This window comes from Trichosurus vulpecula, chromosome 2 (genome assembly GCF_011100635.1).
Source record: "Trichosurus vulpecula isolate mTriVul1 chromosome 2, mTriVul1.pri, whole genome shotgun sequence".
NCBI lineage: Eukaryota > Metazoa > Chordata > Mammalia > Diprotodontia > Phalangeridae > Trichosurus > Trichosurus vulpecula.
This window is the reverse complement of record NC_050574.1, coordinates 106608556-106633610: the sequence shown is the minus strand read 5'-3', so window position 1 is coordinate 106633610 and position 25055 is coordinate 106608556. Positions and strand designations below refer to the sequence as shown.

The 25055-nt window shown below is 41.9% G+C and overlaps 1 protein-coding gene across 1 annotated transcript; it reads left to right on the top strand.

Moving 5' to 3' along the window:
- Positions 1-168: 168 nt before the first annotated feature.
- PRSS23 (serine protease 23) lies at positions 169-14557 on the top strand. The gene is made up of 2 exons (XM_036743002.1): positions 169-354; positions 13044-14557. Exons 1-2 carry the CDS (start codon positions 341-343, stop codon positions 14173-14175), a joined length of 1146 nt encoding a protein of 381 aa, XP_036598897.1. The 5' UTR covers positions 169-340; the 3' UTR covers positions 14176-14557.
- The last annotated feature ends 10498 nt before the right edge of the window (positions 14558-25055 follow it).

Below are 25055 nucleotides of genomic sequence, written 5' to 3'. Positions count from 1 at the left end.
AGGGGGAGAGTGGAAGGAGGGGAGAAGGGGGAAGAGAGGGCGGAAAGAGGGGGAAAGAAGAGGGAGGGTGGGGAGGAGTAAAGAAGGGGAGGAGAAAAGAAGGGGGGAGGTGAAGGAGGAGGAGCCGGTAGAGGGAAGCCGGCGGACGCTGAGCTACCCCCTGCCCAGTACACGCGAGCACACACATACACATACACACACATACACACACACGAGCGCGCGCGCGTCCTCACTGCCACTACCCGCCCGGAGGCGCAGAGATGGGAGCAGCCCACTCACTTCCAGTGCCCACACCTGTCTGAGCGCGCCCGGGCGCACGGAGCTGGGTCGGGGCTCAGGGATGCGAGGCACGGGGTGAGTATGCTTCTGGCCTTAGGGAGAGTGGAGGTAAGCTGCGGGCTGGCAAGGGGGCAGGCGGGCAGATCTGAACAACTTCTGGACTCTACTCCACTCTGCTCGACCCCCGGGCTCCCCAGCCCAAACCCGCGCTCTGCCCTCCCTCGTTCCCTGTCCGAGTGAAGGGGGACCTGCAGCAGGGATTGCGCTCCGCTTGGGAAAGGCCATTGCCCCAGACCTGCTCCCGGGCCAGGCGGGGCGGGGCAGCTCAAGGGAGCTAGGGGGCCCACCAGCTGTGAACTGCTGCTGGAAATCGGACAAAGGAAGGGAGTGAGTGCCGCTTGACTGACTGACAGGCAGGCCGACAGACAGACTGACGGACACACACACACACACACTGACAGACAGACAGTCTGGCGATAAACTGGGAATGCTTCCCCATCACTGCCTCTGTGCTCCCACTGGTCAGACCATGCTCCGGGAAGATTTAAAATGGAATATACAATATACCATTCTCACCATTTAGCCAAAAAGGGGGAATTTTGTGTGCTTACTTTTTTTGCTTTTGCTTTTTTAGTACGGGTGAAGTGGAAACTTGTCCTGAACAGAGGCAGAGTGGTCCAGTGGAAAGAGCCCTGGAAGGGGTGGCAGGAAGGATATCTGAGATCTAGGCTTCTCTGCCCCTGACTTGTTGTGTGACCTTGGACAAGGCATAGCGCGCACACGCACACAGCCTCAGTTTGCTCTTCTGTCAAATGGAGGGAGGAGTTTTGGAGTAGATCTTCTCTGAGGTCCCTTCCAGCTAAGTCTAGGATTCAATTAAATATGCTGCAGGATTTGAGAAATAATCCCGAGGATGATCGTTCTGCTTGCAAGCCGAAAAAGACAGCTGCCATTAAGGAACTCTGTTGAGGTCAGGGTGTAAGTGGGTGAATGCTTTCAAAAATACACTTTTCACTCTTTGATTTTGCTCCCTCTCCTGAGTTTGTGTGTGTGTGTGTGTGTGTGTATGTGTGTGTGTGTGTGTGTGCCTGTGTGCAAGTTATTTTTACGAAGTGCTTTGGGTCTATGAGTGGAAATTAATGTTTAACTCTCAGGCACAATATCGTGAACACACCCTAGTAGAAGAAGAAAAGTTGAGGTTTTGCTTTCCTTCCATCAAGAACTCCTGTCAACATATTATCAACAGTTGCTGGAAGCGAAGATTTTTTTTCTTTCAGCTGTAACCATTTCTCATGGGCTGTTAACTTTTAAATAGAAAGCAAGAGAGCAAAGGGGAAGCAATGGAGAGAGACTTTAAAAGAGCTGGACATCCCCCTAAAGTGCACTGTTCAGAAATACAAATAGGCTCTGCTCTATTATCTCCTGAGAAAGCAGCTGATAAAAATCATGTTTGTTTTATTTCCCATTGGGTGACACCCATGAGACTTTAGAAACAGCCACTGCAGCTGGTGAAAAGTTTGCCTGCTCATAAAGGAGCAATGTTGATGTATGGGATTGTTGTACCCTGAGGTCCTAGAGCTCAAAAGTACCTCTGAGCTTTTAAGGTCTTAAGAAGGAGATATGCCAATGTCAGAGTAACCTTTTTAAGTTGTAGGAAATAGCTACGAGGAAAGAAAAGAACTTGTATTTCTTTTACCGGGTCAGACTCAGCAGCCACCCAAAATCGTACACTGTTCGCATAGCTCTTATCAATCACATATTTTTTTTAGGGTAGCACTTGTGTACATTTGTCTGTAACAGTACTGACCTTCCCTTCACCTAGTATGTTTGAAGTGTGACTTTAAAATAGAGTGTATTTGGCAGGGGAGCAGGGCAGGCCACCTTACCAAATCATCTAGCAGGGTGAACATATTTTTAAAAACTTTGGTTTCCTGACTATAGATAGTTTTTGTAGTTTTGAAATTGTGTTGCACCTTCCATAAAGCCAAGTAACAGTAATAACTTGGTGCAGTCTTTCATGGCTTATGAAAACTTTTTTTTCCTTCCCCAAACTCAGAAGCAACAGGACAACTATATATCTCATTTTGGGAACATTCCACTGCTTATCCGGTTCAATTCAGAATATGAATGCATTTTGTCCTTCCTAGAGTATGTGCCAAAATGCCCATTAGTGTGTGTCCGAGAGCAAGCTGCTACTGCCGGAACCCAGTCGGCCACTAGTAGGTGTCAGGTTTTCTAGCTCATTGATTTTTGTATGCCCCAAGGATGAAAGGCTTCAGACTGAGTTCATGCAAAACTCCCTTTGACTCCTGGGAGACATTTTCATGGGGTCTTACCTGTGAATAAGTTTTATAATCTCTAGTTTTTTCATACCAGCTGGGTCCTCAGACTCAAGCCATCCATCGGGCCTCCTCTTTGGCACAGAGGAAGTAAGATCTTGTTTAACCATTCACTATCATCATCCATTAAAATTCTGTATTTCCCTGTGCAAGACTTTCTGCTATTCTTAAACCATTACATGGTTGGGTCAGCTTTCCTTTAACAGGTTCTCTGACTCAGAAAAATGAGAGTAAGACTCTCCCTGCTCTTGCTCATTTCAGGTATTTGTTTTTGGAACTAGTCTGCTTTTTAACTAACTGGTCTATGCCCCTGGCCCCAGACCCCATGGAAAAACTTTCTTCATCTTTCCAAACTATAACCGCAACATTTGTCTTCACAAAATTTTACACTGTTTCTTTCAGTAACTACTGTTTTACAGTGGTTACAGCACATTATAAGGTGCACAATTAGAAAACTCTTACAAAGCAGTAAATTTTCCCTCCAGTACTTGTTTGCCAGTGGAAGGAGGCTAATTCATTTCCCCAAGTATTTGGCACAGAAGAAGTCTGTGTTGTGGCATCTAGGTTTGCTCTCAAATGTTGCCATCGGGCTTGGACTTCCATGAATCTGTATTGTAGAATTGGTTATTGTTACTGGTTATCTGTATTGTATAACTAGCTATTGTATAATTTGGAGAAGTTGTTATTCCCAAAGAAACATTCTTTCTTTACTGTTTCAAGCAAGTAAACTGACTGGACTTAAAAAAAAAAGTTGCCATCAGAATACAGAGAGAGTGAGATTGTAGAGACAGGAGAGAATGGTCTCAGCTGATATTCTCCAAACATTCTTACGGTTACTATCCCAATTAATCTGCACTGTACAGTGGCTCTCTGTAAGGCCTGTGAGACCAAGGCAAGTCTCTTAACCTCTGTGTGCCTTAGGCAATCCTCTAAGATGTATTTATGACGTCATAGAGAATTGCAATAAGTGGAGGGAGTTTCCCAATCTGCAGAAATCCTTGATCCTCCTTGAATGCAAGAATTGCGTGGTACAGTAGAATGATTGCTGGCTCTGAAATTCAAGGCTATAGGTCCAAAGCCTGAACCTGTGTGACCTTGGACATTTATTCTCTCTAGATTTCAGTTTCCTCATCTACATAATGAGAGAATTGGACCATGTCTCTAAATCTATGGTTCTGTGATGCTGCCACAGTTACACATGTTAAATGAGTCAGATTTATAAAACTAGGAAGGTAAAATTTTCTGTAGTACAGGATGTTGCATTAAGAAAATATTTGCTTAGTTAAATTTTCCATTTTGCTTCTCCTTTGTCATCATAAAGTGCTGTATGAAAGAACTTAGTGAGAAACATTGGAGTATGTATGTATGTATATCAAGTAACTACTTCTGGCAAAACCTTGGACTTGGAAATGAAACCACACAGACCGCAGTTTTCTTCGTGAAAACTTACAGAGATTGGTCATAAGATTTGGAAATTGCCATTCTGTCTATAAAGCCTGCTTTCCTTTGCTATAAGATGATTCATTCAAAAGCATCTCTTTAGTCTCTTATTTTCTTTAACCCATGAGTGGCAGCTTTGATGCTGGAATTGGAAATATGGTTATTACAATCCTGTTTAATGTTTATTTTATATTAGTGTATACTTTTTTTGTTGTTGTTTTTTTTTTGAGGGGAGAAGGCAGGGCAATTGGGGTCAAGTGACTTGCCCAAGGTCACACAGCTAGTAAGTGTGTCAAGTGTCTGAGGCCAGATTTGAACTCAGGTCATCCTGACTCCAGGGCTGGTGCTCCACTCACTGCGCCACCTAGCCGCCCCAATTAGTGTATACTTTTATAAGTGGAAAAGTAGGTATACCTAGGGTTAATTAAAATGGAAATAATGGTCATTTGTCCCTTGGTGACTTATTCTAGGAGCCATGGGATTAGAATCCTTTTTTTTTAGGATTCTGACACTACTGACTGTGTTGACCATTAACCTTAACCTCTGTGCTAGGCAACTAAGATTCAAAATTGCAGAGAAGGTAGAGAGTTTCCTCACCTGGTGATCTCACTTTTATCTGTGAGATCACAGCTCTAGTCCACATTCTGGTCCCTTTTAGCTTTCTAATCAATCAACAGACTTTAAAAGTACCTGCTCTGTGCCAAGCCCAGGGAAACAAATGCAAAAGTGAGACAATTGTTGCCTTCCAAAAGTTTAGAGTTCATTGAGAAGATCCAACAGATCCTCCTAGATCCAGAAAGTAAATAGAGTATCAATACAAAGCGGATAAAAAGTTATGGGATGTTGGAGGAGACAACTAACTACTGGGGATGATTTGAGCCTTGGTTTCCTTATCTCTAGGATATTGGCAATACTTACTTGATAGGGTGCTGTGAGAAGAGAGCTTCGCAAAGTGGAAGGCAGCTTTTATGTGTGAGCTATTACTATTATAACAATGACTGATGCATGAGTACCTGAGGGAAAACAGATATATAGAGCCGGGAGGGAGTTTAGGAGCCACCAAAAACAACTTTCTCATTTTCCTCATAGGAAGAAACTAAGGCCCCAAACCAAGCTTCTGGTCATTCAAAGGTCATGCAAGATAGTAAGTGGCAAAGCTCCTCTTACTCCAAATTCAGCCCTCTTTGTACTGCATATCTGTAGTGAATGTGTGTGTTAGTCACAATGAGTATCAGTGTGTTACAAGGGGCTTTGAGGACAGGGGTGCATCAATTCGGGGAAATCCTAGAGTAGATAGATAAATTATTTTCCCTAAAATACATTTTCCTAGGCATATCTAAGCATAACCTCTCTTCACATTCCTGAAAGCTGCCCTCTGCTGGATGAAATCCGAAGGTTTTCTGGACAAATTGAGGAAGCCAGATCACCCGCAGTGTAGGATCAGTTAACAATGTAAACTTTCCTTTTTCCTGCTGCCTCCACCCTCCCATAACCCTGCTGAGTTAGTGCTGAGTAAACCGTCCGAGGCTGCAAAGAGCAAAATAGACTATGTTTGTAAACAAAGTGACTTTGTAACCAACCAGGAGCATGGAGATCAAGGACAAAGCCGACCCTTGGCATGTTCTAGGGTACTTGTGAGTGGTTTGTTGGGAGATGAAATTAAAAATCCAGAAAGAAGTTGAATGGCTATTAATACCAATTTTAATAAATCCCCTAGAACACCCAGATAACTTGTAGAGGGGAAAGGCTACTAAGAAAATTAATAGCGTAAATATTGAACCAAGAAAATATCCAACTTATTGGCCTTTGACCAAGTTAAAAATCCATGTTTGGGTCTAATAACATTCTGCCTTAGCTTTGAAGTACTGATTGGGTCATTTAAGAAGCAATATGAATACAGGTGGACTTTGGAATTAGAAAGGCTTTAGTTCCAGTCCTGATTCCTACTGGTACTAGCTGTGTGACTATGGACAAATGGCTTCACCTCTCTGTTGCCCTAGGCAACTCTGCAAAACTACAAATTATGGGAGGATTAGTCAGTCTGTATTGTGGAGGGAGTTTCCATATTAAAAGCTAGGGGGGAGAGGCAAAGTAACCAGAGAGAGACAGAGACAGAGAGAGAAGCCCCTCAAATTTTTAAGCAGCAAAGATTGTCAGAGTATCTACCAGGGTGGGGATCCTGCAGCCTTGAGACCACATGCAGCCTCTAGGTCCTCAAGTGTGGCCCTTTGACTGAACCCAAATTTCATAAAACACCACACTTGAGGACCTAGAGGGCCGCGTGTAGCCTCAAGGCAGCAGGATCCTCCCCCCTGAGTTCAACCCCAGTATTTCACAAATGACGAAATTAAGTCCCAAAGGTAAATCAATTTAGTCATAATCTCACAGACAGCTAATGGCAAAAACAGTACTAGAAACCAGATCATTGGGTAGAAGGGCAGTCTGAAATGAGGGAGAGTCTGAATTAAAGTCTATTCCTAAAGAAATTCAGTTTAATCATATTCAAATTCATATGGTAACTAGAACCAGTAAAAAAAAAGATGTTATCATGGTGTTTCAATAAGAAATCTATCCAGCCTGCTAGAGTGGACATATAAGAATGAGGTATAATAAATTTGTAGATTTCTAGTTGCAAATTTCTAAATTTCTAGTTAATTTCCTCTGTGTGTGTGTGTGTGTGTGTGTGTATGTGTGTGTGTGTGTGTGTGTGTGTAAACTGAGGCTTTTAAATGTATATGACCTTGGCCTTCAAATTGGCCTTCAAAAAGATTTGATGTTCCCTTTGTTCAATATCTGTCTATTAATTTGTTTAGCAGCCCATTCATTAGTAATACAAAGGTGAACATAGCTGAACTTCTGGTTAATTTAATAATGACATGTTTCAAATTAATTTCTTCTGTATTCATGAGGCTTACCTTGAGAAGCACCTATAATATCTGAATTATAGTTAATTATAGTTAACCAAAAGGCAATGGAAAGTTTCCTTGTGGGTATAAGTATACTACAGCATGTTATCAGTGATGGCTTACACACAAGAGAAGGTATAAAAGACATCTTCAGGGACTTGGGCAACTTGAAGGGGAGGTAAATTGGTCAGGTAGCAAGAGTCAGGATGAAGCCTGTGTACATGACAGCACCCATAGTAGAAGGCCCCCAGAATATTACAGAGATCCTCTTTTGAAGAATTTCCACATAGACACAGATAAACTGCTAGTTTTCTCCCTCCCAGGCAATCTCATTTAACTGCTTTGTATCTATTTGTATTTATTCTGTATGTACATGTAACATGTATACAAGTTGCATCAGCAGAACAAGCTTATGGGCCTGCACATTCATCAGGTGCCAGTTACATATGTAGACATATGCACACATACATACTTGACTCTCTATTGGAATGTAAGGTCATGGAAAGTAAGAATTATTTCATCTTCATATTTGTATCCCTATTGACTAGCACATAGTGGGTGCTTCATCAATGTTTTTGATTGAATGAATGGTTGAATAACATAGGATGAGATGTGATCAATTAATAGGCATTTACTAAGACTTAGAGATATTGGAGAATCATTTTGGTCCAGTGACAAGAGTGTTAGATTCCGGGTTGGGGATCTGGATTTGAATCCTGCATCTGCCACTTTTAAACTATGTGACTTTCAGCAAATCACTTCAGTTTCCTCATCCATAAAATGAGAAATTGTCACAGTGCTTCATGGGTCATGACCTCATAGGGGGTCATGAAAAATTTAGAAGCAGTAAAAGATTTCTGAACTCACAATGACCAAAAATTAATTCAAAATCAAACACATAATGAATCCAAGGTGTTTCTAGCAGCACTTGCCCGTGTTGCATCAGGCAACTTCACTGGAGCCTTGGTTCTGAACACAAAGCATGTGCACTTTGCACTGCCCATGCCCTCCGGCCATGCAATGCCAACAAACACTGCTGATGGAAACTTGAAAAGGGGTCTCAAGTGGCGAAAATTTAAGAAGCCCTGGACTAGATGACATAAGGTCCCTTCCAGCTCTAAAGCTATGATTCTAGGATCCTTTGTGATAGAAACTGAAGCTACAAACACAAAGGTGTGAAATCTTTGCCCTGAAGGAGCATATATGCTATATATTCCCAGAAAATTATTAGACAAATATAAAACAAATTAAGGGTGAGCGTAATCTACATGAATTTTGATCTCACACACATAAAAAGATCATAGATCCACTGAAGTATAATTAATTACATTATAATTAATACAATTATAATTAATCAGTGTGAGATTATATCCATTAACACCTGATAATGGAGTGTTAGCTAACTAAATAACTTTAATTAAAGGTGGCACAGTAGAAAGAACCCTGGATTTCTTAGAAGCCCAGAGTTGGAGTCTTATCTCTTCCACTTACTAGTTGTATGATATTGTACATGTCACTTGACTTCTCTTTTTCCTCAGTATCTTCACCTATAAAATGAGGATAATAATGGTTGTACTACCTGTATGACAGAGCTATCAGGGAAAGTGCTTTGTAATCTGGAAAGCACTCTATATACATAAAAGGATTTTTTATTATAAACTAATTTTTGGCAGCTGGAGCACTTGGGTGGTGCAGTGGATACAGCACCAGGTCTGGCCTCAGATATTGGCTATGTGACCCTGGGCAAGTCACTTAACCCTATTTGCCTCAGTTTCCTCATCTGTAAAATGAGCTGGAGCAGGAGATGGTAAACCACAGCAGTATCTTGGCCAAGAAAACACCAAGTGGGGTCATGAAGAGTCAGATGTGACTGAAGAGCAACAAAAACTTTTAGCACGGGTTTTTTCAAGCATCTTCCCAGTTCAGCCTTCCTTAGCACTTTTATTGGTGAATTTTTTTGACCTTTTAAAAAATTCCATGATAAACTGGATATGATAGGGGAATTCCCATACAACATAGACCTAACTCATTCTTTTCAGCCTTTGGTGGATTTTAGATTTATTTGCCAGATTATACCTCTGCTTCACTTAAATCCACTTGAAAGTCAAGACATCACCCTCGTGATATCATTGGTCCTCTTCAAGAATGAAGGATGAACAACAACAATCCCTTCTTGAATACTGGGTCATGTGTAAGGCATCCACTATGTATTGCACTAGATACTGAGAATACAAAGACAAAAATGAAACCCTTCTACCCTTAAGGAGTTTAAAATTTATCCAGGGAAGACAACATGTGTGTGTATGTTTGTGTGTATACAAGTATATATGCATGTATGTATACGTATATAAAGTAGATACAAAGTAATGGAATAGGGGAGAAAAATACCAGCTGGGGGCATCAATAAAGCTTTCTCCAAAAAGCAGCAGTTACGATGACCTTTGGAGGAAACTTGGGATTCTAAAAGGCAGAAGTGAGGAAGTAGGAAATTTTAGGAAATTCCACATGTAATAAGGCTGGGAAGTTAATTTGGGTCAAGGGAACCATTGGAGTTTAGTGAATAGGAGAGTGATATAGACAGACTTGTACTTTAGGATAATCACTTGGGTAATTTTGCAGAGCACGTATTAGATTAAAGAGAGACAGAGGCAGGGAGAACAATTAGGATATTTCAATAGTCCTGAGGACAATTAATTTGGGATAGTGGCTATATGAGAAGGGGACATATATGAGAGATGGTATAATTTATTAGCTAACATTTATGTAGCTATTACTAAGTGCCAGGTACTATGCTAAGTTATTATCCCCCTTTGACAAATATGGAAACTAAGGCAAACAGAGAGGTTAAATGACTTGCCCAGGATCACACAGCTAGAAAGTACTCAAGGACAGATTTGAACTCAAGGTTTCTTGATTTTAGACCTGGAGTTCAATCCACTCTGCTGCCTAACTGCCCTAAGTATAAGTAGAAATGACAAAATTTGTCAAATGATTGAATATGTAGTGAGTGATTTAAGGAGTCAAGGATGACAGTGAGGTTGAAAAATGAAGGACTGAAGAATGGTGATATCCCAAAGTAATAAAGGTGGTTGATAAACAGGTAGGTTTAAAGGGGAAGAGGGTGAGTTCGGCCTTGGACCTGTTGAATTTGAGATTCCCATTGCATATCTAGTTTGAAATAATCAGGAGGCAGTTGAAGTTGTACCCCCAGGTCTCAGAAAAGACTTGTTTAGTAAATGTAGATCTGAGACTCATAAGTACAGACATACTCAGTCAACCAAGAAAGAAAACCTGGAGAGAAGATCAGAGCCCTGCACAGTCTTGGTGCATATCCAGAATTAAAGGGTGATTATGGGTGATGATCCAGCAAAGGATATTGAAAAGGAGCAGTCACAAAGGTAGACGAACCAAGAGAGCAATGTCACAAAAAACCTAGAGAGGAGAGAGTATCCCAGAGGAGAAGGTGGTCATCCATGTCAAATGCTTTAGAGACATTGAGGAGGAGGAGGATGAGAAAGAGCCATCAGCTTGCCATTCATGAGATCATTGGTTATTGTAGCTGGCCAAGAATGAAGTTCCATGGGAAATGCTTGCTCCCACAATGCCTTGCTGATGAAATCTGAACAAATGGACCATTTACAATTCTCTTTCACTATAGCCTACCCTTAATCATTGAGGCATTTATTCTATGATAATTCTCCTTCCCCCAGAGAAGCAGATAACACCATCAAAATTGTTCCAAAATCCTAAGGCAAGGGTCCTTAACCAATGAGCGGCAAAGCTTAACCTAGTAGAACTATAGACCTGTTAATGACATCACAGGCTACTCTGTTACCATCCCTCTCGGCTACATCCCCTGTTCATAACGTTTCAGGAGTCCCAGCGAAAAGGAACTTCCAGGGGAAATGTCTGAGGAATGCTTCCACGGCAAGAGTCCATCTGAAGGGGTTTTATTGTCTTTGTAGCCCCATCTTACCTCCCACCCATCCTGACAACTTTTAATTTAACTGCCCAAACTCCACACCCTGGAGCCTTCTTCTTATCCCAATCTAAAGACTTCAGGGAAATGAGAAACGCTTTCTTAATCATTCAATTCAACAAGCATCTATGTAACACCTACTATGTGTGAGCATTCTTGGGTATCAGAAATACTGTAAGTGGTATAGGATCTAATGGGAGGGGAGGAGAGAAAACAGATAGGATATGCACCTAAATAAGAACAAGATAGAAAGAAATTGAGGCAAAGAAGAAATCCAGACATCGGGTGCTGAGAAAGTTGGACATGGGAAAGAGAGAATACTTTCAGCATGGAGGAGGTGGTATCCTGGTGGGGCCTCGAAAAGGAAGCCTCCAGGGCTCTCTAACTCACATATCCAGATTTACCTCAAAGCTCAACTTAAAAGTATTCCTAGCCTGTTGCTGCTCCCTGCAATAGCCCCATTCAATCAACTAGCATTTAATGATAATAATAGCTTACATTTCTATGGCACCTACTATGTGCCAGACGCTGTGCTAAGTGCTTTATAAATATTGTATCCTCACAACAACCCTGGAAGGCAGGAACTATATTATTATCCCATTTTACAGATAAGGAAACTGAAACAGAGATGACTTGACCTACTAAGTGTCTGAGGATGGATTTAAACTCAGGTCTTCCTGATTCCAGGCCCAGAGTTCTAGCCACCTAGGTGCCCTTATGAAGCCTCTACTCTGTACCAAGTACAATACTAGGCACTGGAGATACAAAGGTGAAGTAGTTCCTGCCCCAAGGAGCTTACAATCTAGGCAGAGAAGCCGCATGTATGTGTGTGTATATGTGTGTGTGTGTATATATATGTGTATGTGTGTATACATATACATACACACAATATGTATACATGCTATATATTGTATACATTTGTATGCAATCTAAGTGTGAGGGGAGGGGAGTTGGTGTCGGGGATAAGCGAAAGCTTCATGTAGAAAATGCTACTTGGGCTGAATCTTGAAGGAAATAAAGTATTCCCAGAGGAAAAAGGAGGGAGAGAGAATATTCCAGTCATAGAGAAATGGCCAGTTTAAAGGCATGGAGATGGAATTTCATCAGATTCCCAGAAGGGTTTCAACAGATTGAGATGAGGAGGAGAGGCATTTCAGGTACAGGCTCCTTACAATACAGTTGGGAATCCATTCTCTAGGCTAAGACAATAGACATTTATTTCATGAAGGGAGGAGGATGGACAGGAAAGAGAAACAAGATCTTAGGGTTTAGAGCTGATTGGGATATAAGAAGTAACATAGCACAACTACCTCATTCTACAGATAAGAAAACTGAGGCCCAGAGATGTTGCTACTGGTCTAAATTCACATAGTAGTAGAGCCTCAGGTCCAGGCCCTCTGGTAACCAAGCCAATGATATTTCCACCACGTCCGAACCTCAATTTTTTCTTGTTCCTTGCAGCTACTCTCTCCTCCATGATATTTTCCCTGAATAGCATGCTTCCCACCCCGCGAGGTAGAAATAATCTTGTTCTCAGAGTTTTCCTAGTACAATCACTGGATTTTTCCTGCATACCATCACTCTTCCTTGCATCCCAGTTATTTGTGTGCTTTTCCTTCACCTCAGTGCATTAAATTACAAGGTCTCTGAAGACAGAATCACTATGTATTGATTTTTATACCCCTAGTACCTGGTCCAGCACTGGAACATGGTAGATACTTTACGTGTTTGTCGAACGAATGAATTGCATTGCCTTGAAAATGGAGGGAAGATCTCACCTCCAGTACACTTAGAATTAATTATGTGAGAGTTGAGACAAGAGTCACATTTCAGTAAGGGCCTAAGGGTTGCTTTCAGGGAGCGCTGCTGCAGCATGTCATTAGCAGTGTCTGAAACATAGAAAGGAAGACGCTTCCATTTCAGCTTGGGCAACCAGCCCTATGCATGTTTCTGAGGTCAAGTCCTCACATTGTATTATCTAAAGCCTGCTCTCTGCACCCTGATTCCAGAGTAGGGATTTTATGTTGTCTGGTTCTTTAAGCAATGAATGAACTTGGAACCACTTGCCCTACTAACCTCCCTTCTTGTCTGTCTCCACAGAGCTGTGCGCAGCATGGCCATCATGCCAACACTCCTCCTCTGCCTCCTTTGTGCCATCAAGGAGGTAATCCCTTACAGTGCTCACTGGAAGCCTACTTGGCCCGCTTACCGAGTCCCCATCATCTTGCCCCAATCCACCCACAATTTAGACAAGCCAGAGTTTGTCGCTGAAGCCAAATTGGAAGTATCATCTTCCTGTGGGCCCCAATGCCACAAGGGTTCACCTCTGCCAACATATGAAGAAGTCAAGCAATACTTGTCTTATGAAACACTGTATGCCAATGGCAGCCGCACAGAGACGGAGGTTGGCATTTATGTCCAGCGAAGTGAGACAGAATCCAGGGGTCGTTCTCGAATGAAGCGGCAGATTTATGGTTATGACAGCAGGTTCAGCATCTTTGGCAAGGATTTCTTGCTGAACTATCCATTCTCAACATCTGTGAAGCTATCAACTGGCTGCACTGGCACCCTGGTAGCTGAGAAACATGTCCTCACTGCTGCCCACTGCGTTCATGATGGCAAAACCTATGTGAAGGGGGCCCAGAAACTTCGAGTGGGCTTCCTGAAGCCCAAGGTGAAAGATAGCAGCCGGGCCACTAATGCCTCCAGCTCAGCCATTCCTGACAAGATGAAATTTCAATGGATTCGAGTAAAACGCACCCATGTCCCCAAGGGTTGGATCAAAGGGAATGCCAATGACATTGGGATGGATTATGACTATGCTCTTTTAGAGCTCAAAAAACCCCATAAGAGAAAATTCATGAAGATTGGGGTGAGCCCTCCTGCCAAGCACCTGCCTGGGGGCCGAATCCATTTCTCTGGCTATGACAATGACCGGCCAGGAAATCTGGTGTACCGCTTCTGTGATGTCAAAGATGAGACATATGACCTCCTCTACCAGCAGTGCGATGCCCAGCCTGGAGCTAGTGGGTCAGGAGTGTATGTGAGGATGTGGAAGAGACAGCAGCAAAAATGGGAGCGCAAAATTATTGGGATCTTTTCAGGACACCAGTGGGTGGACATGAATGGCTCGCCACAGGATTTCAATGTAGCCGTTCGCATCACCCCTCTTAAATACGCACAGATTTGCTATTGGATTAAAGGAAACTATGTGGATTGTAGGGAGGGGTGAGAAGAATGTTTCTCCCCAGCAGCACTTAATGGTCTTCATTGTACTTATTTTTAGGAAAGGCTAAACTTTGTCATTAGAAAGTGTGTGCGTGCGTGTATGTGTGTGTGTGTGTGTGTTTGCGTGTGCATGTGTGAGTATGTGTGTGTGTAGGAATGAGTGTAGCTGACTATGTGGTGTCTGTGTGGATAGCTATGTATATGTCTGCGTGTGTATGTATGTCTGCCTAGAGTGCGTATTGTAGTGTTTCTCCTAAATCCCTAAAGTTATAAGATGGCCGGCTTTACTGTTTGAAAGCTAATTTGTGTATCACATCATGTGAACAATTCAAAGACATATCTTTTGATAGAAATAAAGACATAGGGTTTTGTTTTGGTTTTTTTCAGTTCATGTGCTAAATTAATCTTAAAGTTTTCCAAGGATTTTGTGTTTGATTCATCTAGACTTTTGTTAGTTTGTATTAAATACGTAGCACAAAGAGACAGAAATTCATGCAAGTGTGTATCCCACCTACATCATGTCATTGGAAGCACATTAGGTCCAGTTCCCTAATGGTACCAGCTCATTCTTAGCCTCCCTAATGAGTGCAAGGACTAGAGGGGGATGTGGAGATGGTATGTTGAACTTGAGACATTCTTTTTGTTCTTAGAGGAATGAAAAGGCAAAAAAAATTGTTTATGTGCAGTATTTATACGTATATTCAAATATAATTTAATAGAAACTAGGATCATAAAATCATGTTTAGAGCTGGAAGGGGCCTCAAAGGCATGTGATTTATTTCCCTCACCCCTCATTTTACAAGTGAGGAAACGGAGGCCCAAGAAGATTAAGCAGTTTGCCCAAAGTCATAAAGTGAATGTTTGTCTTAGGCAAGATTTGAACCCTGGCCCTCTCTCAGACTTCTCCTTAATTTAGAACTGGTTCTTTCCCATATACCATGCCAGCACAACATATGGCATTGCTCATCTTCCAGTCACCCCAGAGCAGGCAAAAGCATGTTTGTACCACTTCATTCAGTTCTTGCCACTTAACTGGATTTTAACTAGAACAGCGCCTCCGTGCCAATGAGCCTAGCATATTTAGCCCAAGCTACCATTGGTTCCCAATAGTCACTAAGCACGTGAAGGAATTACTGACTTTTCCTGCACAATCCCCTTCCCCAACAAGATTATCATCCAGAATTTATCATCTCTTTTCATTAGGATCATTTGAAGTTAATTAAATACCAAGGAACAATGGGAGCGGTGCTAGACAGACATTGGAGCCAAAATAGTGCCTTGTTTGGGGATGGGCAAATTGACTCACTGAACTGAAATTATCCTTCTTAGATAAATTTCTGTGTTTCATAGGGACTGTGTTTGCTTAACCTATCCACACATTGTCCATTCATTTCCTGACCTTTATGGTGAAAACCCTTGGATGGTACATTAGGAAAGTACACACAGTAGGACTTTTAATCTAGTTCTAAAAGGGTCTCTTTTACCTGGGACATGGACTATATCGGACACATTTTTTTAAATGAGGAAATCCAAGGTGGATCAGGTTAATGCAATGACTAATGCTTTAAAATATAATTAATTAGTATGCGTAATTGAGAGACTGATTTCTTATTTTCTATTTACATTTTTTGGCTCTTAGCTGCCACAGCTACCACTCGAGCACTTCATGAATGTACGGCAGTGAAGAAAGAGAAATCTAAGGAGTTAAATACTGATAGTCTTCCTACTTGCCCCTCAGGGTGTCATTCCTATGTGTTTTATTGTTACTTTTTTGTGAGCACATCCAAATACAGCACTGCTGTTACAGACATTTTCTGTATTCCTTTCTCCTTCTTTTCCCTCCTGCTTTCTTTCCTTCTTTCCTGAAAGCCAAATCTGTTGTCAATAACTAAACCAACAGGTACACACCCTGTGCCTGCCAAAGGCCCTGAAAATTCCAGTGAAGTGATGCTTTCTCCAAGTATGTTGCCAGAGACATAGTTCATGAATCAAAGAATGGCAATGGCCTCCCTCCTGGCCTGCTGGGGCTCCCACACAATTCTCAAGTCTCTGTCTGTGTTACTGAGGCTGCCTTTGCACTGGCTCGGGAAGATCATTCCACATCCAGTCTGGCACTCATGTTATAAAGAGGGTCTCCTTTTATGAAATGCCACATATGTTGATTTCTCCTTCTTGCAAAGTGGAAACCTCTCAACCAACGCAATAAGTCAAAAACTATAATCAACTTTAAGAGTGTAGTGAATTTATTATGAAATGGGGGCATTCAGGAGGTAGGGTAATATAGAAGGAAAAACGTTGGACTTGGAGCCAGGGGACATGGGTTTTTTCCATTCACCATGAACTCCTCTCCTCTCTTATCATCACTCAGGTGCCTTCTGCCACATTCTCCTCCATCACCCCCGTTTCAGTAATGAAATGGCCTTACTCCTTATGAACGCTAACCCCTCTACTTGTTTAAGTGATCCCATTCCATCTCATCTCCTCCAACAGATTGCCCCCTCTACCATCCCCACTCTTTCATTGATTTTCAATCTCTTCCTCTCTACTGCCTCATTTCCTACTGCCTACAAACACTCCCGTGTCTCCCGTATCCTGAAAAAATCCTGACTTGATCCTTCCATCCTTGCTAACTATCATCCTATATCTCTCTTACCTTTGGTAGCTAAACTCCTTGAAAAGGCCATCTATAGTAGGTACCTCTAATTTCTCTCCTCTCACTCTCTTCTTGACCCCTTACAATCTAGCTTCCCACTATCATCCTACTGAAACTGCTCTCTGGAAAATTGGTAAAGACCCCTTAGTTGTCAAATGCAAAGGCCTTTTCTCAGTCCTTATTCTTCTTGACTTTTCTACACCCTGTGGCACTGTTGATCATGTTCTCCTCCTTGATACACTCTTCTCCCCAGGTTTTTGGGACCCAACTGTCTCTTGGTTTTCCTGCTACCTATCTGATCGCTACTTCTCTGTCTCCTTGGCTGGATCTTCCTCCAAATCACACCCCCTAACCATAGGTTCCCCTCAGGGTTTTGTGCTGGGTCATCTTCTCTTCTCCCTCCATACTACTTCACTTGGTGATCCCACCAGCTGCCATTTTAATTAGCATCTCTATGCTGATGATTCTCAAATCTATCTTTCCTGCCCCAGCTTCTCTGCTAACATCCAATACTGCATCTCCAGCTGTCTTTCAGACATCTTGAATTGGAGATCCAATAGACTTCTTAAACTTGATATGTCCAAAACAGAATTTATTATCTTTTCCCCAAACTCTGCCCCCTCCTACCTTCCCTATTACTGAAGAGGGCAACACTCAGCCCTCCTAATCCCTCAGGTTCACAACATACGAGTCATTCTGGATTATCCACTATCTTTCATGTCCCCCCCCACCCCATAACCAAGCTGTTGCCAAGATCTGCCAATTTCACCTTTACAACATCTCTCAAACATGTCCACTTCTGTCCTCTGACACTGCCACCATCCTGTTGCAGACCCTCATCTACTAAAGCGATTGTCCTAAAACACAGATCTAATCATATTGCGCGCACGCACACACACGCACACACACACACATACCCCCACTCAATAAACTCCAGTGGCTTCCAGGAGCAAATACAAAAATGTTCTGTTTGGCACTCAAAGTCCTAGTCCTGGAGTCAGGAAGACCTGAATTCAAATGCAGCCTCAGACATGTCCTAGATGTGAGACTGGGCAAATCGTTTAACCTCTGTTTTCTTCAGTTTCCGTCTCTGTAAAAGGAGGATGATAATAGCACTTACCTCCCAGGGCTGTTTTGAGGACCAAATGAGATAACATTTGTAAAGCACTTTGCAAACCTTAAATTGCTACATATATGCTAGCTCTTTATTTTATTTATAAATGACATGAACAAAGAGGTCTCAGAAGAAAAATTGCAAACTTAATAACCATATGAAAGATTACTCCAGACCAAAACAATCTTGAGGTTTTACCTTATGCCCAGAAAAGTGACATCAATACAATTTTGAAGATATTTAAATTAAAAATAATAATGCCTTATTATTGTGTGCTGGTAAATGTTTAACAACCTGCTCTGGGGAGGGGGGGAATATATGCCAGACATACTTTTAAGTCTAACATATATTCTTACCATCCTCTGCAGCACTTCCTTAAGTCTAGACAATCAACAAAGCAATAAATCAAACCCTGATTTGCAGCATTTGCTGATTTCCCAAGCCCAAATGCTCACATTAATAGTTTAACAATCAGCTATCTGGAATCTGGAGTTGGCTCACACCTGCCCTCATCCTTCCCCTGCTCCCCTCCTCCCCCTAGTTGAGAGGTGGCAATGAATCAGTCGAACAAACATTGACTGAGGCAGGGGAGACATTAGGAAATTCACTGCTGACTTTGACAACTATTAGCTGACTTGAAGCAAGTCACTTCGCTTCTGTTTCTCATCTATGAGTTTGTCATTTGTGCTTATTCTAAGGATTATTCTTTCTTACTAAGATCAATATACTTAGGAGAAAGTGGAATCCTAGGTAGAGGGCCTTGGGAGGATAGTGATGTATATGGGAAAGAAGAAAACCAAACTCACGCATGAAGCATTCTAAAGTCAGACCAAGGAACCTCATCCCAATAGAGGGAGGCGCTAAGTCACAGCATTAGTGGTTCCAGGCCTGACCCCTTCTCTCAGGAATGATTACAATGTGACTGTGAATTCAGAATGAACACAGAGCATGCATAGAATTCCTTATCTCTTCTGTCAATTTTTCAATCTCTTCCTGAGAGAATGGCAGGGAAGCACTTGTAAATGCCTGTAGTGAGCTCAACTTGCTTGAGGGTAGCACAGTTTATCACTGCTTTATTCTATATCATTGCTCTGCCCCTCACTCAGGTATAAAGCTGCTACTGAGCTGCTATTCAGTCAACACTCTGTCCACCAATGGGAATGCAAATGCATTTTTATGCAAATGCACCAGTCTTGAACCCCAACCCCAGGTCGCACTTATATTTATTTGCAAATTTTTTATTTTTTAATATAGGTAGGCACACCTCTCTCCTGTTCGAATGTAAGCATTCTTGAGGGCAAGAATTATTTCGTCTTTGTCCTCACATCCCAACACCTATCTCAATGCCTAGCACATGGAATTGTTTAATAAATGCTTGTTGATTGATTTGAACCAAAGGTTCGGGGTGTTTGTGGCCAGAGGCCCAGTGAGCTAATTCCTGACTGCCTGTTTGGGGTATAATTTGAGAGGTTTTTGAAGGGCAACCTCAGGTGAGTGGCAAGAAAGGCATTTCTGGGGGGTGGTCTACCACCCCACCCCAAAGTCTTTCTGTTGTTGACTGTCATAGGCCCTATAATCCCACTGTTTGAAATTCATTCATTCCTTTCAGTCTTAAAAAATGTTTTTAATCTTTGGGAGTTTGTAAAGGAATGCAAACATCCCTTAGGGTTGGGGTGGGATGGATAACCCCCACTGGCCAGTTTTCAGTAGGGATTAGTATGAAAGTAAACTTGGGTCAGAGTGGGACAAAAATAGACTTTTGGGAGTGGGGAGAAGGAGGAAGCAGGGAGAGGGACCCTAAAAGTTGCCATCCAAACAAAAATGGCCAGCTGCTTAATTTTATGTCAAATCAGTTCTGTAATACCATGTGACCCAGAGCTTTGATGAAGCCTGATTTACTAAGTAGTGAAAACACTCTGGGCTTGGAGTCAGAAGATCTGTGTTCCAATCCTGCCCTTTGCCAGCTTTATGATCCTGGACAAGTCTCTGAACCTCTCTGAACCTTCCTTATCTGAAAAACAGGAAAAATAATATTTGCATTGACTACCTCACAGAATTATTGTGAGGATCCAGTGAAGTCACATGTATAAAGTGCTATATAAATAACAACTATTAGTATTAGTATTATTAATAATTACTATCTCATTGGGCCTCAGTTTCCTTGTGTAAAATATAGGGACAATAATAAGTGCAGGTCTAATCATGTCACATACCCCCACCCCAGCTCAATAATGTTCAGAGGCTCCCTATTACCTCCAGGATCAAATATAAAATCCTATTTGGTATTTAAAGGCCATCCCAACTTGTAGTACAGCCCATAGACCCAGACAAATAAAAACCCTACCCATGGGACCTATCTTTGGAGAACTTCACTTATCCTAGACACAAAAAATTATTAAGATAAAAGTGAAACATGCAGAATAAAATGAAATTAATTATGAATAACCTATGCAACCAAATGAATTTGTATGAGATATGTTGTATGAGATATGGGAATATATCATTACAATAGAGTCCCCGTCTACAATAGTTTTTTATTCATAGTGTTTTATTCTTTGACACGTGCTCTTGTGAAAAAAAGGCAATGTTTTCAGGGTTCGTTGTTTATGGGTTTTTTTGTAATGTGAATTATCGGAGATTGATAGCAGACTGTTTAATATATGCTAACTTCCTGGTACTAGCAAATGGAGTTTAAAAAAAAAACACCCCCCTGAAAAATGAAGCTAAGGATATTTGTGCTGTGTTGAGGGAGGTGAGCCTTCAGGGCATAAACCATTTTCCTGGAACATCTGACAAATAATGTTGTAAATAGAAGCGAGTATGATAGTGAGGGGGATCGCTCTTTAACCATAAATAGTTGTGCACTCACAAGCTGTACCATGTTGTAAGGAGTGGCCCTCTTCATGGAGTACAATAATAGTCCAAATTTAGACAATCATTTTGCCTCTCTAGCACTCATTGTTTTAAATCACAATACTGCTTATGAAAAGGCAGACATTATAATTATCCTATATCTTCATTGATAAATCAGTATACCTCACATAGACCCATTAATTTTTAAATACATGCTAAATCATGCATTTTAAATGAGGCAGCTAGGTGGCAAGTGGATAGAGCACTGGACCAGGATTCAGGAAGATCTGAGTTCAAATATGACCCCAGACTCTTATAAGCTGTGGGATACAGGGCAAGTCACATAAACTCTCTTTGCCTCAGTTTCCTCCTCTGTAAAATAAAGTTAATAATAGCACCTACCTCCCAAGATTGTTGTGAGGATCAAATGGGATAATATTTGTAAAGCTCTTAACCCAGTGCCTGGCACATAGTAGGTACTATGTAAATGTTTATTCCCTCATATACCTATAAGATATATAGATATAGACATACACACAGAGATACACCTATCTGTATAGAACACATGTACATATGTTCACACATATGTATATACCTACATATATGAGTATATATATAACATATATATATTCTTTATATATTGCTTCGTCTGTTAGAAGGTGACCTCTTTGAGAGCAGGGGCTGTGTTTTTTGCCTTTCTTTGTATCCCCAGAACTTAGCATAGTGCCCTGTACACAGTAAGCACTTAATAAATGCTTATTGGCTGATTACTTCCATTATCTACCTCATCTGCTGTTGTGAGGGTCAAATGCAATCAATAATGTTTGTAAACACCTTAACCCAGAGCTCAAATCCTATCTGCATAAATCCCTCATCAAAGGTGAAGATTGATAACTCAATGCTCTGTGCCTTTATGAAGAGCAAAGAGAGGAAATATCCTGGTTTTCTGCCAGCTTTGAGAGAGAAGAAACAGGATTCCAGCTTTTCTTCAGGTGCCAGAAGGGAGAGACATATTTTGGGAAGAGGCCAACATGATCAAGGTGCCTACATATCTACATATCAGCTTCTTCCCGGAGACTTTCTTTTCCTTCATGGACCTGAAGAAAATCTAGAGCTCAATGTCTCCTCTCTTAAAGCTAGAAATCAGGATCACTTTTCTCTAGTTCTAGCCAGCTATTGAAGGAAGATGGGAATAAGCATTTAAATAGCACCAACTGTGTACCATGCACTGTGCTTAGGACTTGTTACAAATATTATCTAGGGATAGTCCTGCAAGGTAGGTGCCATTACTATGCTCATTTTACAGTGACAGAAACTAAGGCAGACATTAGTGGAATGACTTGCCTAGGATCGCACAGCTAAGTGTCTAAGGCTAGATTTGAACTCAAATCTTCCTGACTCCAGGCTGAGCACTCCACCAACTTCAAGTCTTGGTTACACCACTTTGCAATCATAAAATACTACGTAAGTGTGGAATTATCATGATGTTACTGTCTTTATCAACAGTAATAATACCAACAACCAAAAATGGGATTTAAAAGCACCACAACCTTGTACTTCTCTGAGAAGACAGTGCCGTGGAATGAAGATTCGCTTGGGAATTGGCTGGTACAGGTTGCTGGAGTGGTTCTCCTCACAAAGCCAGGGAAGCCTTCCTGAGGCCTGGCTTGTTGCCCTTCCCACCCCTCTGGAAAGGGGACTCCCCCTCCCTCTGCGCTTTCAGGTCAGGCCTGGAAATGGTTTTCAATAACTGTCAGGGCCAGCCCACAGACATTCTATTTATCCCACAAGATCTGAGCTGGCCTTTTCCTGCCTGCCACAAATACTCCGAGACCTCCCTACATACAGAGATTCCCATGAAAACCAGACAGGAACTTCTGAGAGGAGTGGCTGAGCTAATGCCATTCTTTTTTAGGCCCTAGGACATAATAATTTTTTTTGTTTTTGTTGAGATGTGATTTCATCAGTGTAGGGAACTCCAAACAATGAAACTCCTACCAGAGCTGAGCAGCAGCCACTCTTCCATTTAAAGTATTAGAAAGGTTCTAGGGGGGATAAAATATTAAATGACTTGTTCAACATCATATAGTCAGCATTTGTCAAAGGCAGGACTTGAATCCAGGTCATCTTTACTCTGAGCCCAGTTCTCCCTCCTCTGTATCATGCTACTCCTCATTAAGAATAATAATCTTGGGCAGCCTAGGTGGTACAGAGAGTAGAGCACCAGCCCTGGAGTCAGGAGTACCTGAGTTCAAATGCGGCCTCAGACACTTGACACACTTACTAGCTGTGTGACCCCCAATTGCCCTGCCTTTCCCCCTGCAAAAAAAAAGAATAATAATCTCAGACTAGCTAGCCAGTATAGTAGATAGAGTGCGGGCCCTAGAGTTAGAAGAAGTTGAGTTCAAGTCTGGCCTCAGATACTTACTACCTGTGTGACCTTGGGCAAGTCACTTAACCTCAATTGCCTCCCCAATAGTAATAATAATCTCTTATGTAAAGAGTATAGTGAAAAGAGTACTCCCCGTTTCTGGTGTTAAAGGACCTAGTTTCAAATGTGGCCCCTAGTGCTGACTGTCTGCATCGCCTTAGGCTCACCTCACCTTCTTGGGCCTTAGCTTCTTCACCTGTCAAATGACGGGAGTTGGACACCGTGATTGATCTCTGTGGTCCCTTCCAGCTCTAAAGGATGACCCTGACATCGTATGATCACTTACATTTACAAAGCTCTTTGCTGTTTCAAAGCACTTAAGGAATAAGTTCCTCAAAATTGCCCCCATTTGGTAGTTAGTCCAGGTTTTATTGTCCCCATTTTACACAGGAGAAAACTGAAGCTTAGAAAAGTCAAATAACTTGCCAGGAGTCACATAACAAGGAAGCAGCAGAGCTGGCCTGGAACCCAGGTCTTCTCACACCAAGTCAGTAGTCTTTGTTTCATTGTCCTGCCCTGCCATTTTCAGATTTCACAATCTCAGAGAGGCACAATGGGCCTCATGGGTCATCTAATCCAATCCCTTTGCAACATCCTTGGCAAGGAGACATCCAGTCCCTACTAGAAGATGGGAACTCACAATGATGATTTACAAAGCAGAAAGTACCAACAGGGGTTGTGAGCTCCACTGGAGTAGTGGAAAGGGCAGCTGAGTGGCGCCAGTGGATAGAGTACCCAACCTAGAGTCAGGAAGACTCATCTTCCTGAGTTCAAATCTGGCCTCAGACACTTACGGGCTGTGTGGCCCTGGGCAAGTCAATTTCCTTGTCTATAAATGAATTGGAGAAGGAATTGTCAAACCACTCCAGTATCTTTGCCAAGGAAACCCCAAAAGGGGTCACAAAGAGTCAGACACAACAAGTGGAAAAAAAAGGGAGCTCTCAAATCGCCTATCCTGGGCAATCTTTCCTATGAACTTAGCACACTCCAACTTGTCTCATGGTTTTTTGAATAGAGGTTGCACCCCCCTACTAGATTGTCAGCTCCTTGAAGGCAGAACTGTTTTGTTTTTCATCTCTAAAATGTCTAGTGCATTGCACATAGTAGGTACTTAAGATGCTAATGCTGGTAATGCTGATAGGGGTGAGGAATCTGAGACCTCAAAGCCACATGTAGCCCTCTTAGGTCCTCAAGTGTGGCCCTTTGAATCCACATGTCACAGAACAAATATCCTTAATAAAAGGATTTGTTCTGTAAAACTTAGACTCATTCAAAAGGCAGCACCCAAGGACCTAGAAGACCACATGTGGCCTTGAGGTGGCAGGTTCCCTACCCCTGGCTGACGCTGTAGAATGTGACTGTTCCCAAGACAGAGACTTATTTAGTTTTTGCGTTCCCAGTACCCAACACAGGGTCTTGCCTTTGTTTAGTAGGTAATTAATAAGTGCAGAGGAAACAATAGCCACAAGGGAGTGGAAATATGGTACAGAGGATTTGGGTCAAGTTCTTTGCATGTGAACCATCTTAATCAGGGATTCTTAATCTTTTTTATGTCATGGACCTCTTAGGCAGTCTGGTGAAGACTATAGATTAATTCTCAGGATGATATTTTTAAAGGCATAAAATAAAATATATAGGATTGCAAAGGAAACCAATTATATTGAAACAGAAATGTAGTTTTTCTCATCTGAGTTCATTGATCCCAGATTGAGAAGCCTGGTTCTACAGGAGTTTGGGAGCTAACATAAATATATCAACTATATATTCAGAAGAAAAGAGAAAAACGTCTGTTCACTGGTCATTCGCCTTTGCCTGCTCTGAACCCATAGAAAA